Below are 13,995 nucleotides of genomic sequence, written 5' to 3' on the forward strand. Positions count from 1 at the left end.
CAGATGCTGCCCTTCCCCAACCCCCGACCCCGAACGTGGCAAGTTCTGTTGTCAAAAGTGAGGCCGACTTAGTCATACTCACCAGTTCTCCTTTATCCCCAGGAAGGCCATCGGCGCCCGCGGTGCCCTGAAACGACACGGCTCAAAGTTGCAGAACTGTCTACGCCGCCATCCTCCAACCTTGGCGGGAGCCGGTGCCCGAGACCCAGAGCCAGGCCGAGGCGCCAAGCAGACAGTAAGCAGAGCCTCAGGTGGGTTTAGACTCTTCTAGATCCTCCAGAGCTGCGGCCCCCCCTTGCCCCTGGGCCCTCCAGAGAGAAGGTGCTGCCTGGAGAACAAACACTTTTCTAATCTGCTCCTGGAACCCAGATGGCCAGCAGGGAACACGCCCCACTCTGAGGGTCCCGGAGGAGCCGCCCAGGCCACAGGCGGCCCCCGTTGCACCCAGGAGCCAACTGGCCCCGGGTCCGGCTGGGTGCCCAGAGTTGTCAGCCTTGGTGGGGGGGGGGGGGACGGCGGGAGAGGGAGGGAGATGAGAGAGATGAGGAGGATGCCCCCCAGCGCTGAAGACAGCGGGCAGCCCACAGCCGACCTGACCACCGGTCGCTCACCTGGTCGCCCTTTGGGCCTGCAGCGCCTCCCGGGCCCTGGGCAGAGAAAGGCTGAGCGTCAAAGAAACCGCGGGGATCCCTGGGCGACCCGCACCCGCTGTGGAGCCAGGACGAGCAGGGGGCGCCCGGGCTGCTGTGGAAACAGCCTCCTTCCCGGACGTTCGGCATCCTGGCCCCTAAGTGTGCTGGGATCCTCCTGTAGAGCCCTCATCTTTTTAGGGGCTCGTAGCCTCGCCCCACATGGGGTGCGCGATTGTTCCACGGGCCCTGCTGCCGGACGGCAAGGCCTCTGGGCTCGGCATCACCGGAAAAAGTTTGGATCGTGCGGCATTTTCACTCACACGATCCCAGGGTAACTTCCCGACGCGAGCTGCTGAGTCAGGGCCCAAAGCTCGTATTGATCATCTTCCCAGGGGACTGCGGGATTAGGGGCATGTCTGGGAACTGCCAGAATCACCCCGAAATGTTAAAATAAAAACTGTCCATTTGCTCAGATAGCAGCATGAGGAAGAACCCGCCCAAAGGGTCCAGAGAGTGAAACTTCCCTGTGACCTCAAAGTGCAGGCGAGGGTGACCGGGGGGCGATACAGTAACCGGCCCCTGGCCCCCACGGGGACGGGCGCAGTGCCAGGTTCTCTCTCTCTACCTCTTGGAGGCCCTGGTGCCCTTGGCATGTCCCTGACCCCTGGCATTTCTGGCCTGAAGGCTGAGGAAGGGCCCACTGTCCCAGCCCCAGGCCGTGGTTTCTGTGGCCCACCAGGCCCGGGATGAAGGGGCGCCAGCGATGGCAGCTCCCGGGTTCTGTCACTGCCAGCCGGCGGGCGGGCGGATGGCCAAGGAAGGCACCTGAGGTTCCCCTGGGACCTGGTGTAGCACGGCCAGGCCGGAGCCCGGACACAGCCCACAACCTCCGGTCACCCAGACTGGGGCCCTCTGTGTCCCAAATATCATGGGACAATAGGGACACCCACAGTGCCCGACTACTGCGCACCTACGGTGTGAGGTGCCTCTGGGGGCCTCTGACGTGGCACCTCTGTGTGTCCCGTGGGACTGTGGGTGGGGTGCCACTTACCCGGTCGCCCACGCTGCCTCGGAGGCCTTGGGGGCCAGGCAGGCCGGGGTCTCCCATGCTGCCCTTCCGGCCCTACAGACAAGGACCCAGCGCGTCAGCACCCACAGGGAGCCCAGTGGAGACCCCTCCCCAGCCCGGCTGGCCCACCTGGGCTCCCTGGGCGCAAACCTCACCCACCTGGTAACCGCGGACACCAGGGGCTCCGGGGGGGCCTTGCGGGCCCAGAGCCCCCTGAAAGACAGACAGACAGTGTGAGTGCAGCTCCGCCTCCCCCGCGGGAGCTGGGCAGACACGGGAGCTGGTCCCCAGCCACCTGGCCCAGTTGCTGGGGAAAGAGGTGGGAGGGATCCTGGGGGGCAGCTGGGGGTCGCAGAGGTCAGGCATGCCCTCGGGCCCCGTGCGTCAGCCGGACTTGGCGCGGGGCACCGATGCCGATGTCTTCATTATCTTGGTCTGTGGTGGGGCTGGGGGGGGGGCTGCTTCCACCACACCTCCCAGGCCCAAGGCGGGGTGCTCCCTCGGCCGGCTGGGTGCTGGGACTTTGCTTCCTCAGCACAGAGGTCTCAAGGACAGGACAGCTCGAGCCTGGCCACCACCATGTCCCAGCTTTCACAGGCTCAGCCCATTCATGCATCCAAAACGCCACCGCAGCCCACACAGAAAAGGGGACCACTCGGCTGTGGCCCCATTCCCACCCCCACCCCAGACTCCATCCCCCCGACTCACCGCTGAGCCCCTGTGGCCAGCCTCGCCACGCTCCCCGGACACACCAGCGTCTCCCTACACTCGGGGAGGGGGACAGAGGGTTTTAGCGGGGTCCGCACACACTTGGGTTGGGGGTGAGGGCTGCAGATACTCACGGGGACACCGGGCTCTCCTGAGGGGCCAGCCTCACCCAGCTCTCCAGCTCTGCCCTGCAGGGGAAGGGTGAGCCCTGCGTGAGCTCTGCCCACATCCCTCTGCCCAGGATCCAGGCTGCGGCCTACCCCCTTCCCCGTTTCCCCCCTTCCCCACTTCCTTCCCCCTCCCTCCCCTCCCCAGAAGAAAGAAGCCACATACCAGTTCTCCTTTCTCACCCTTGGACCCTGCTCGTCCAGGGAGACCCTGCAGGTCAGAGGTTAGAGGTCAGCATACAAGGCCAGAGGCAGAGCACCCCCCGAGGGTGAGGGGCTCCTGCAGCCTCCCCGGCCTTGATGCACAGCCCCCTGCAGGCGCCTCCACTCAGGAACCCACGGGAGATGACCACTGGCATTGTCCCTGGGGCCACGGCAGGAGCCCCGTGCACTCACCGGCAGCCCATTGGGACCCTTCTCTCCTGGGGCACCGTTGCGACCAGCTTCTCCCTGTGGGAGTTTGGGGGGACATGGGGTGCTGAGGCCCTGGAGGCTGAACTCCCTGCAGACCCCTCCTCCCCTGCAGACCGCTAGCCAGTACCAACCTTCTCGCCATCGAGTCCCAGCACACCATCCCGGCCATCCTTGCCCGGCATGCCCTGGGGACAGCGGATGGTGTGAGGCCCAGTGGGCAATCAGCCTGGTCACCCTCCAGACCACGCCCACCAGGCCCCTCCCTTCCCCAGCCACCTGCACTAGGTCTGCCCTCCTGGGCTCGGGGCAGGTAGTAACCTGTGCTGCCCTCCGATCGTGCAGATGAGGGCGGTGGGGATGCACCCAGACCACACGCTGCCCCCCCCGCATCCCTCATCCACCCAGACTCTTCACGCGCCCCAGGGAAGTTCTGCTGTGCCCACTTTACGGACGGGGAAACTGAGGCTTGGGAGCCAGGATTTCGGCTCAGGCCTGCTGAATCCCACAGGCTTGACTAATTTTGGAACCTCAGACACAGCCATGTGCTGGGAAGGTGGCAGGAGAGCAGCTGGAGTCCCTCCCTCCCCTCCTTCAGCCTCCCACTGCCAGGCTGTGCTACCCCAGGGGGCCTCCCAGGGGCCCATCCTCTAGGGCCAGGATGGGGAGGGAGCCAGGAGGAAGTGGGGGTCTGGGCTGAGCACGGGCACATAGCAGGGATGAGGGGGCACAGGTGTGGAGGGCCAGTGCTCAGGACCCTCAGAATGCCCCCCACCTGTGCCACCCTTTCCCCCACCCGCCCTCACGTGCCCCTGGAATGCACATGAGCTCAGCCCGAGACCCTCTACCTCTGTGTGGTCTAGACGGCAAAAGATTCTGTGGCCTCCGGCCAAACGGAAGCGTGCGGGCCCTTCACCCACAATTAGGCATTTCCAGAAGGCGATAGCAGAGTGAAACAAGGGAGGGCCAGTGGCCCGGGCAGCTGGCCCAAGTATAGCCCAGGGCCGTGGGAGGAGAATGACTCTCCGGGGAAGCAGGTGCAAAGGGCAGGGAGCAAGGGGCCGGCAGAGCCCCCTCCGCCCCTAGGCTGGCATCCACGGGCACTCACCGGCTCTCCAACCAGCCCGGACATGCCAGGGACGCCTTTAGGACCAGGCCTGCCCTGAAAGACACGCAAGGGACCGCAGTCAGGCCCGCGGGGACTGCTCCTCCCACATACCTCACTAGGTCCAGGGGAGGGGGGCGGGGGAGGTAGGCCCGGGAGCCTTAGACGTGCCGTGCACACCACTTTCTAGACTCCGGGTATTGAGCTTGGGCCAGGGGACAGCTGTGTAGGCCAGGCCCGACCCCCAGGGGAAAAGGCCCGTCACCCCGGGCGCTATCTTAGGATCCTGTGGATGCTGCGGCATCACACGGCCGCCTTCTGGGCCTCTGGCCGCTGGGCTCAGGCCGGGGGAAGACGGGATTGGTTCGGAGACGGTCACTTCATTTCGCGAGATGCTTAATTATCTCTCGGCTTCACTTATGTTCTGCTTAACCCGAGAGTCGTTTTCTGTGTTACTGCATCTCACAGCTGGGCATCCTTGGCCCAAGGTCGGGCCCCACTGCCCAGGGCCTCTTGACGGATGTTAGTGGCCAGGATTCGCACTCAGAAGTGTGGTCCTCCGGACCCTGCCCTGCTGCTCTGGAGAGGAGTTGGTGAGGTGACAGTAGCTTCAAGGAGCCACGGGGGCAACAAGGCCGGGGGACTCCTGGGGGAGCCGCCTGGGCAGGGGGAGGGCTGGGACCCCCAGGCCCAGCTTGGCACTGTCCAGGGGCTCCCCACTACCCGCAGGAGAGGGCAGCTGCCCCTCGCCTCCCTGGACTTACCGTCCATCCCCCCCACCCCCCGCCCCCTGCCCCGTGGATCAGGTTCTCCCAAGGAAGGACCCAGAGAACACAGGTTCTCTCACTTACGAGATCGCCCTTGGGGCCGCGCAACCCCTCTGCGCCCCTCTCGCCTCTGTCGCCCTGCAATGACGAGGGGGCACAGGGAGAGAGTTAACTCAAGAAGGTGGGAGAGCAGGAAGACAATGCTGAGGGTCACAGAGGCCCGAGGGACACTCACCACACCTCACTTCATGTCTGGAAAGAGAGAGAACGCAAATCTCCCACGAAGGACAGGCTGACTCTGGACTCGCCCCCTCCCCCCAGGTGTGTCCACTGGTACCTGCCCAGGTGTGCCACATGTGATTCCCCCCAGGTGTGCCCACGGGATGGGCAGCCCAGTGGGGCTGGGGGAGGCGTCTGAGTGAGCAAGAGAGAAGAGAAGAGAGCCTGGGCCTGCACGGGACCACCCCCACCCCCAGACACACGTACCACTTTCCCAGGGGCTCCTGGGATCCCGGGGGGCCCTCGGAACCCGATGGGACCCTGTGGAGGAGAAGGGGCACCTGAGCCTCCCCTCTGAGGCCTGGGCAGCATCCCCCAGAGCACCCGGCTCCATCTGGAGGGGCCCGCCGGGAGCCCCCCGCCCAAGCCCCCCAGCAGGCCCCTCCCCCGTCAGCCCCCCAGTGGTCCCCAAGCCCCTCCCTCTCCCACACTTGCCAAGGCCTCCCCTGCTGTCCCCTGCTTGCCTCTCCCATTCCCTTTGGCCCTAAGCCACAAAAGCCTTCACAGGCCCCGGTTTGGGGAACCATCCAGTGAGTGGAGGCCCAGAGGGCCGCAGTCACACAGGCCACCTGTGGCCACTGGTGAGGACCCGTGCTCAAGGGGCCCATCTAACGTCTGGAGGTGGTCCCCCAGCCCCCCTCAAGGGCCAGGCGGCGGGGGGCTAGTGGACTTACCCGGTCCCCGGGGGGTCCGAGTGGCCCTGGAAATCCTCGTAGGCCCCGTGCACCCTGAAGGGAGAGAGCTGGAGCTGCAGGGCCTGGGCCGGCAGCCCCCCCGACCGCACGCCTCCCAGGAGCCGCTGAAGGGCTCTGGTATATTCCACACCTCCCAGGAGCCGCTGAAGGGCTCTGGTATATTCCACACCTCCCAGGAGCCGCTGAAGGGCTCTGGTATATTCCACACCTCCCAGGAGCCGCTGAAGGGCTCTGGTATATTCCACACCTCCCAGGAGCCGCTGAAGGGCTCTGGTATATTCCCCAAAACCCTGCCTCAGGACCCGCACCCGGTTTCCGTCCTGGGAGTTGGTGGACTGTCCCCAACCCACATCCTCACCTGTCCAACACCTCCCCTTACTCACCTGCAGCCCCACGGTGCCTGGGATGCCAGGGGGCCCAGGGGGGCCGGGGTCACCCTGCAGGAGAGGTGGGTGGCGTCAGCCCCGAGCTCTCCCCGCACCTCTCCGAGGCCACTGCCCCACCCCGCCGCCAGAGCCCTTGCCGTGCGGGGCGTCGCCCCACTTCACAGCTGAGCTCCCAAGGCCCAGAGAGGTCGCACCGTGTCCTCCCCCGACACCTCCTCCTGGCGGCGGCCAGCACCTCTGCGGCTCATGCGGCAGGCTGGCTGCTCGCACTGCGCTGGAGGGCACCCAGCCTCGCCCGCAGCCTGTGCAGGAGGATGCAGATGCCCTCCAGGGCAGTGGCCAGGGGGGAGGGTGGCAGGGACTACGGGGGGCCACTTTGGGCTGAGGCCCACCTTCTCCAGCCCGCAGCAGGCCTGCCCAAGCTCAGGGAGCTTCTGTGTGAGGCCAGGTGTTGGGGGCTCTGTCCAGAGACCCTGCCCCAAATCACCCAGCTCTAAGAGCCAGGCACCCCCAGCCCTGCCAGAGTCCCAGCCCCCGTGCCCCCAAGCGCCTGTGCCTCCCCACCACCCCCCGGGGCGCCACCCAGCCGCCAGCCGCCAGCCGCCTTCACCTTCTCGCCATCCTTGCCGACTTCTCCTTGCTCCCCTTTGTGGCCGGTGGGTCCCTGAAAGACAGCGGCGGGTGGACGGTAGCAGACCCCACAAGCAGCCCTGAGCCAATTAAGGCCTGCCTGGCCCACCAGCCCAGCTGGGGAAACAGAGGCCCGGTTGGGAGAAGCAGGGCTGGGCCAGGGAAGTGGGTTGGGGGCCTGAGGCCAGCTTTCCCCCACGCCCTCTCTCAGTGCCCCCCCAGTCCCCAGCGGGTCACTGGGGTGAAGGGGGACAAGGACAGAGCAAGGTCCCCCAGCAGGGCAGGGGCCAGCCCCCCTTGCTTCCTGCAACAATCCTGCAACCAGGGCAGGCTTTCTGGACGCCCACCTCCCCCCGGACCTCCGCCCACATGGGGGCCCCGCCACCTCCTACGGGGTGTGAAGGTGAGCTGGGGTCTGAGTCAACCCTCAGTGGCCGCTCACCTTGAACCCTGGCATTCCTGGGGGCCCCGGGGGGCCTGGCGGGCAGATGGCTGGGCACTGTTGGGAAACAGAATGGTCAGACCCCTCCGAGTAAAACAGGGGCAGCGCTGAGGTCAGAACCCAGGGGCCCGGAGATGGGCCATTTGGGGCGGGTGAAGGGGAGCTCGGGCCACACGGGGGCCTCCTGGGGAGCCCAGACAGGGCCTCATTCAGGGCCACCGTGGGGCGCGGTGAGGGGCTGCAGAGCCAGACCACGGCCGCCGGCCCCTCACGGCCGCCTCCTCATAGCCGGCTCCGATGTCTCAGCCCCAGTGCAGGTTCAAAGCAGCTATTCAGCCTGGTGGCTGCTGGCTTCACAAAGGGGCCTTCATCACGCGCCTGGCTCTGCAGCCAGCTCTGCTCGGGGGTCCCCTCGGTGCCAGAGGCGCCTCAGGGAGGGACACGTGGTCCTCGGGCACAGGCCGGATGCCCCGCGCCTGGGGGCTCGGCGAACACAGGGGCGGCATGGGGGTGTCTGGATCATTCCACGGCTGCTCTGGCACAGAGCCAGTGACATCCACCTCCCCCAGCTGTCCTCCTCTTTCCAGAAGACCCCCAAACCCTCCCTCAGGAACACCGACCGTCAAGCACTCAGGACACGGGTGGGGGAGAGAAGGGCAGCAGGGGCCCCAGTGGGCAAGCGGGCTGGGCCAGGCTCTCCCTTTAATAACTTCCAGCCGCTCCGAGGAGGAGGCCAGATGCTGGCCCGGCCCACGAACAGCTGTGCAAGGGAAGCCCTTGAACCCCAGGCCTCCAAAGCCACTGTTTTTCTTCTGACAAGAGAGACAAAGCTCAACAACCAAAAGTGGGTCCCAGACTCTGGTCTGGAAGCTTCTGTGATGGGGAAACCTTCTGTCTGCGCCCCCAAGGCAGCCAAGCTCGCAGCTGACGGCGCCCGGAGCCTGTCGGTGCCGAGGAGCGGGATGGGTCCGCACGTGACTTCGCTTAAATTAACTTCAATTCGTGCTGCTGCACGTGCCAGGGCTAGACCGGTGAGGGCGGGGGGGGGGGGGCAGCTCGGGGGGGGCCGTACCCAGAGCTGGCGCCGCCGGCACTGAACCCGTCCCTAGGGGCCCCCGTCCCTGCCTTCCTGTGCTCTCCAGACGGGCCCCTCCCACCAAGACAGGCACCCCGACAAAGGGCTTCACAAAGGCTGCACGTGCCCACCTGAAGGTCAGTAGCGCCTTCGGGAAGGACCCCTGGGCGACCCTGGAACAGAGAGACGCCAGCTTTGACATGGCCCCCCCCTTCCCTCCCCCCGCCCACTCAAGACCTCCAGGGGACTCAGGGGCCCTTCATCCCCCCGTGGCCAGTGCCAGGTACTGCTGGTCCCCCCCCCGCAGGGCATGTGACAATGACAGAAACCACCTGCCCTTGGGGCGGGGTGGCCACCAGGCCTGAGCCTCACTAGCCCTGGGTCAGCTGACGCACACTGCTCCAGCCTGGACTTGGCCCATGTCTGGGGTGTGGCCAGGACTCTCCACGTGGACATGGGTGCTGGGGCGGGGGGCACGGGGGGCCTGAGGAGGGGCACCCTGGGGACAGGGGAGGCAAGCCCACCAAGCAGTCATCATGCCTGGGGCTCCTCCTGAGAGGCTCTAGAACCCCGCCCAGTACTCACGGCGGGGCCGGGAGGTCCCGGGGGACCAGGGAGGCCTGGAAGTCCAGAGGGTCCCTGTGGGGGGATTATGGCTTAGACGGAGCAGGACCAGCCCCCACCTGAGGTGAGGGGACCAGCGACTTCCAGAGAGGGGCCTCCCACTCCGAAGATGCCCCTATGGGGGCGCTCCCGGAGCTGCCCACCTGCCCCGCCCCAGCCTTGTGCGTCCTGAGGTCTGCTCTGCCCTGTCCTGGACGTCAGCCACGAAGGCCCACCAAGAGAGAGGGCGAGGGGGAGGGAGAGGAGGGGCACAGGGAGGCGGTGAAGGGGGAGGGAAAAGGGAAGGAAAGCGGGGAGGCCCCCCCATGGTTGCATTTGGGGAGTCCTGGCAGCCACTCACCGGGGGGCCCCGGAGGCCGATTCCACCTGGGACGCCGCTCACTCCTGCCTCTCCCTGGGGGAGGTAAGAAGTCAGAGACGGGGGTCTGCACCCAAGGAGCTCTGAGGATCCCCAGGGGAGTCCAGACCGGGCTCCCATATCCCTACACAGGGCCAGCCTGCCCTCTCTTAAAGCATGGGGACTCTGTGTGAGGGGTCAGCTTGCTGTTCCCCCTGCCCAGAAGCCCCCCCCGCCGCCCCCAGCCCTGGTTTGGGACCTGGTGGCCATGTTGGCTCGAGGTGTGGCGGGCATGCTCGGGGGGTGGGGGGGGGCACGAGGGTTATCGGTACTCACGGGGGATCCAGGGAGGCCTTTGCCCTGCAATGCCAAGCCTGGGGTCAGAACTTGCTGGGGACGGGAGGAGGTTGCCCACCCCCCACCCCACCCCCCACCCCACCCCCCTGAGCTGGTCATGTGAGTTGCTGGGGATGAGAGGGCACAGCCCAGATAGCACCTAGGACCCCAGCCCAGGGACCAGCCCCCAGGAGAAGCTGCAGAGGGGCAGCAGACGTGGCATTTTGGGGCCCTTCAAACTCCCACCAGGAGGAGAAGACAGTACTCACCCCCAGCCCAGGTGGCCCTGGGGGTCCCAGACTTCCCTGCAGAAGGAAAGGGGGCGTCAGGGGTGGGCTGGGCCCAGGCACCGTCGCCTCTGTTTGCAAACCTGTTCCCTTCCCTCCCAAGTCCATCTCCCCTGAGGAGGGGTTTCTTGTTTTATAGGAGACCGACAGTGGGTGGGGGGACCTCTGATGTCCCAGGGGCCTGGGACTGGTCCTTTACCAACAGTCCTGCTGAGGAAAAGCCAGAAAAGGTCGCTTCCTGGCAGCACTACTGCAGGCAGGACGGGCCACCAGGAAGGCACGTGCCAGGTGTGACCTGAGCCACACGGAATAGCCTGATGCCCGGCTCCTCCAGGAAGCCCTCCGGCCTCCTTGGTCCACAGTAGGGCGCCCCAAACCTCCAGCAGCTGGCCTGCCTGTCCGCCCAGCACCCTCCTGGGCCTCCTGCTGCCTTGCATCCCAAGGATGAGGACCTTTTTTGGGAGGCCCCTCCCCTCCTGTGCCCCAGGCTCCCTGCAGAAAGCCTGGAGCTAGTCCCCCTCCTCCCTTCCCCCCCTTTCCCCCACTAACCCAACGTCCTTGGAAACATCAAAGGACCTGCCGGCTGCAGGCAGCGACTCTCTCCCTTGTTTCCCACTCAGAACACTCCTACAGCCCAGTTCCCAAAGGCAGGGCTGCGTCCTGGTTCCCTCCCCCCCCATCACAGCCCCACTGCCCTCCGCACCCCAGGGCTGGGGGACAGTCACTTATCGAAGGGGGGACAGAGAGGGAGTTGTTGGTCTCAGCTTTGCACCTGGAGCCATGAGAGGAGTTGGTTGGTCAGAAAGGGGGTTTTAGTGACCAATGGTCAGACTCAGGGGACAGGCTGGGTGACGGTGGCCCCTAGGGTGGGCGCAGAGAGAGGGGCAGCGGCTCACCAGAGGAGGAGGAGGGCATGTGGGGCCGGTCAAGACACAGCCATACCAGCTCCCCCAGCACGGTCTGAGGGCTGGGACAGCTCTGACCAGAGGGGGCGGGGGGGACACTCATCACCCTGTGTCCTCATGCCCTCCGGCCCCCCTTCCACCCCATGGCAGGGGCGGGGCCCAGCCAGTGCAGTCACAGCAGCTGCCCTCAGAACCCACACCCTGTGCCTGTGGACAGGTGGTGCTCAGTCTGGCTGCCCCTGGCTGGGACCTCGCCCCTGAGCTGAAGCCACTGGACGCGGTGCCTGCCTTACCCGTTCTCCGGGGGCGCCCTTGGGTCCAGGGGGTCCATCCTGCCCAGTCAGACCCTGGGGAAGGAGGTGGAAGGAGGGCTGAAGGGGTCACGTGGGAAGGACGTGCCCTCTCAGGGGGAAGAAGCAGGCATGGGCCCCGCCCTAACTAAAGCCAGTTAAGAGAGATCAGAAAGACCCTCGGGTCAGGCACCTTCCCCTCTGGCCCCACCCACCGCCCACCTGGTGGGAAGCCGGCGGCTGGAGCACCTGCTGGGGTGGGCAAGCCCAGCGGGCAGGAGAGTTCCCCTCTGACATCCCCTCCCGTGCTTGCAAAGCCCCCGGTCCTGGGGCCAGGCCTTAAGCTCCTGAGGAGCCCCTGACGCAGGCACCCTGGGGCTCGGAGGGGTCTGGATAATGGGCCTTTGTTCCCAGAGAAGCCAGAGCTGGCGGGACTTTCACCTCTCCTGTGCGCTGGCGCTGTTGTCTGGCAGACAGGGCCAGGCGCTAACGGGTATGGGATGGAGGCCAAGGGACCCTGCCGGGGGACATCCGGAGACACTCTTGGGCCTGGCTTTCCTGCTTGAGCTGGCCCAGTAGGAAAACAGCAATTAAATCTGACTCCTGGGCGCTGGGATGGACCGCCTCCAGGCTGGGAGGGGAGTGGGGGGCTCGTGGGAGGAGAAGGAGGGGCCGGCACACTCACATCCACACCAGGCAGTCCCGGCGGCCCGGCCTCTCCTGGTTTCCCTGGCTTCCCCGGGGCCCCTTTCGGTCCCTGTGGGGAGAAAGGGCAGAGGCGTGAGGGAAGCTCCAGCCAGAGCCTTGGCCTTCACCAAGAAGAAAAGTGTCCTCCAGCAGGGCACAACCTACCAGCCCTAGATGGGCCCCTCTCCACCAGAGAACCAGCCCTCCCTGCTGCCCTGCCCACCCCTTGCTGGCCCCAGGAGGGCTTCCCCCTCCAGCTGCCCCTCTACCCTTCTTCGGTCACATCTGCAGGACACTCACCCAGACGCTTTGGCCTCCCCAGCTAAGGGCCAGTGGGCCCCTCTGTGGGCCCCTCTGTGGGCCCCTCTGTGAGCCCAGAACCCTCAATTCCAGGGCCTGAAGAGCTCCAGGCCGGCTCACTTGTGGGACCTCTGACAGGCTGGATGTGCAGGTCTGTATGGACCTCTTCCCTGACCTGCCGGGGCACTTGCCCAAGCAAGCTTCAAAGCCAGACCCTGCCCGGAGACTCACTGAGTCCCACCCACTCCCCTCCCACCTCTTCCCGCTCTGCCCCTGCTCCAAGGCCGCCCTTTGGCAACCCAGGGCCCAGCATGGTGGGAAAGGGTGTCAATGACCCCCCTGCTCTAGGCCCACCCGTCCCCTCCAGACTAGAAGGAGGCCGCCTCCCCCACACACCCCCCACACCGCAGCCAGGACACTCACCAAGGGCCCGGGCAGACCTGGAGGACCAACTTCTCCCTGCAGAGAGGGAGATGCCCACACGTGACCAAGTGTCCTCTGGAAGCTCCGCCCAGGGGAGCAGAGCTGGGCCCCAGAGGAGGCCCCAGGAGGCAGGATGGAGCCCCTCACCCCATCATCCACACCTGTAGGCACCTCCCCTCTAGGGCTAGGTGCAGAGGCAGGTGGTGGGGAGAGGGGTGAGCTGGACAGACTGGGGATTTGAGCCCACTTTGAGGGCACAGGGACACCCCAGAAACGGTGGGAGGTGTCATGAAGCCCCACCCCTCCGCCTGCCTGAGAAACTCCAGAAACCCGGTTGGAGGTGGCAGCCTCCAGACACACAGAGGCCCGGGAAGGCACCCCAGCACCCTCTCCACCCTGATGGCCACTGGCTCTGAAATCTTTTACCCGGGGCTTTCAGGCCAGGTTTTAAGTGGAAACGTCCCCAGAGGGAACAACTGGGGAGCCCTGGGGCACCAAGTGCCCAGCCGCACCAGGAGGGGAGGCCACCTGGGTCCAGGGCCCATTACAGCCACACTGAGCGACGGCCCTGTGGGTGGGGTGGCGGGAGGGAGACTCAGGACCATCAAGGGCCAGGCAGGGCCCTGGGGACTCAGAAGGAGGCAGGTTCTACCCGGGGAGCAGTACTGGTGAGGAGAGGCCTGGAGGGCCCTGACTTTCACGGACGTGGCTGAGTCTGGGGCTCTCAGCCCGTCGGGTCCTGGGGGCAGGCTTCAGGGTCTCATCTGCCTCCCACACGGCTTAGGCCACGCTTAGGCTGGGGCACCCTTGGAGGATGCCACTTCTGGGGCAGAGCCAGCCCCCCAGCGCCCTCCAAGGCTGGCTCCAGCCTCTAGTAGCCGCCAACGAGACCCACCCAGGGGACAGTCTTTACCCCCAGAAAAGAGGAGTGCAGGCCCCTCCGGGGACCCAGAGACACACACCCAGTGCCCACACTTCCAGCCCAAAGAGCACCACGGAGCCACCCCCGCCTGTCCTGGGGAGGCAATCCCCGGGGGGTCTGCCCCAAGAAGGAACAAGGATCGTCTTTGTCCCGTTTCACATCCCACCGGGGTGCTGGCTCATCGCCCCAGCCCTGGGAGGTGTAGTTAGTTTTCTCTCCATCAGGTCTGGGGCTCAGGGAGGTTGGGGCGGGAGCGAGAACCCTGCAGAAGCGCCCCGGCCATCCCTACCCCCACACTCACATCAATGCCGTCCTTGCCTGGCTTCCCAGGTGGCCCTCGGGGGCCGGGGGGGCCTCGAGGTCCCACTTTCTGAAATGGAGAAATGTCATCAGGCAGCTGCACCCCCACCCTCTCCCACTGGCCGGGGGGGTCCCCCTGGTTGGCCCTGGGGTCAGCCTGACAGAGCATCCCCTCCTGCCAGTCTGGAGAAGAGCTAGGGCCCGTCCACGGGCCCGCA

At 66.1% G+C, this 13,995-nt stretch overlaps 1 protein-coding gene across 3 annotated transcripts in view; it reads right to left on the reverse strand.

Moving 5' to 3' along the window:
- COL9A3 (collagen type IX alpha 3 chain) overlaps positions 1–13,995 on the reverse strand; it is a 31,057-nt gene that overhangs the window by 6,353 nt on the left and 10,709 nt on the right. For all 3 annotated transcript variants that reach the window (XM_059896573.1, XM_059896572.1, XM_059896574.1), the window contains exons 8-32: positions 13,779–13,847; positions 12,556–12,591; positions 11,831–11,902; positions 11,149–11,202; positions 9,933–9,968; positions 9,664–9,687; positions 9,331–9,384; positions 8,952–9,005; positions 8,498–8,539; positions 7,292–7,348; positions 6,830–6,883; positions 6,217–6,270; positions 5,813–5,866; positions 5,346–5,399; positions 4,944–4,997; positions 4,096–4,149; positions 3,122–3,175; positions 2,973–3,026; positions 2,743–2,787; positions 2,544–2,597; positions 2,410–2,463; positions 1,861–1,914; positions 1,684–1,755; positions 612–647; positions 83–127 (exon numbers count right to left, since the gene is read on the reverse strand). In XM_059896573.1, coding sequence (XP_059752556.1) covers positions 83–127; positions 612–647; positions 1,684–1,755; positions 1,861–1,914; positions 2,410–2,463; positions 2,544–2,597; positions 2,743–2,787; positions 2,973–3,026; positions 3,122–3,175; positions 4,096–4,149; positions 4,944–4,997; positions 5,346–5,399; positions 5,813–5,866; positions 6,217–6,270; positions 6,830–6,883; positions 7,292–7,348; positions 8,498–8,539; positions 8,952–9,005; positions 9,331–9,384; positions 9,664–9,687; positions 9,933–9,968; positions 11,149–11,202; positions 11,831–11,902; positions 12,556–12,591; positions 13,779–13,847 — 1,290 coding nt within the window. The remainder of the gene's footprint in view (positions 1–82; positions 128–611; positions 648–1,683; positions 1,756–1,860; positions 1,915–2,409; positions 2,464–2,543; positions 2,598–2,742; positions 2,788–2,972; positions 3,027–3,121; positions 3,176–4,095; positions 4,150–4,943; positions 4,998–5,345; positions 5,400–5,812; positions 5,867–6,216; positions 6,271–6,829; positions 6,884–7,291; positions 7,349–8,497; positions 8,540–8,951; positions 9,006–9,330; positions 9,385–9,663; positions 9,688–9,932; positions 9,969–11,148; positions 11,203–11,830; positions 11,903–12,555; positions 12,592–13,778; positions 13,848–13,995) is intronic.

The sequence above is a fragment of the Balaenoptera ricei genome, chromosome 15 (genome assembly GCF_028023285.1).
Source record: "Balaenoptera ricei isolate mBalRic1 chromosome 15, mBalRic1.hap2, whole genome shotgun sequence".
In the NCBI taxonomy this organism is placed as follows: Eukaryota; Metazoa; Chordata; class Mammalia; order Artiodactyla; family Balaenopteridae; genus Balaenoptera; species Balaenoptera ricei.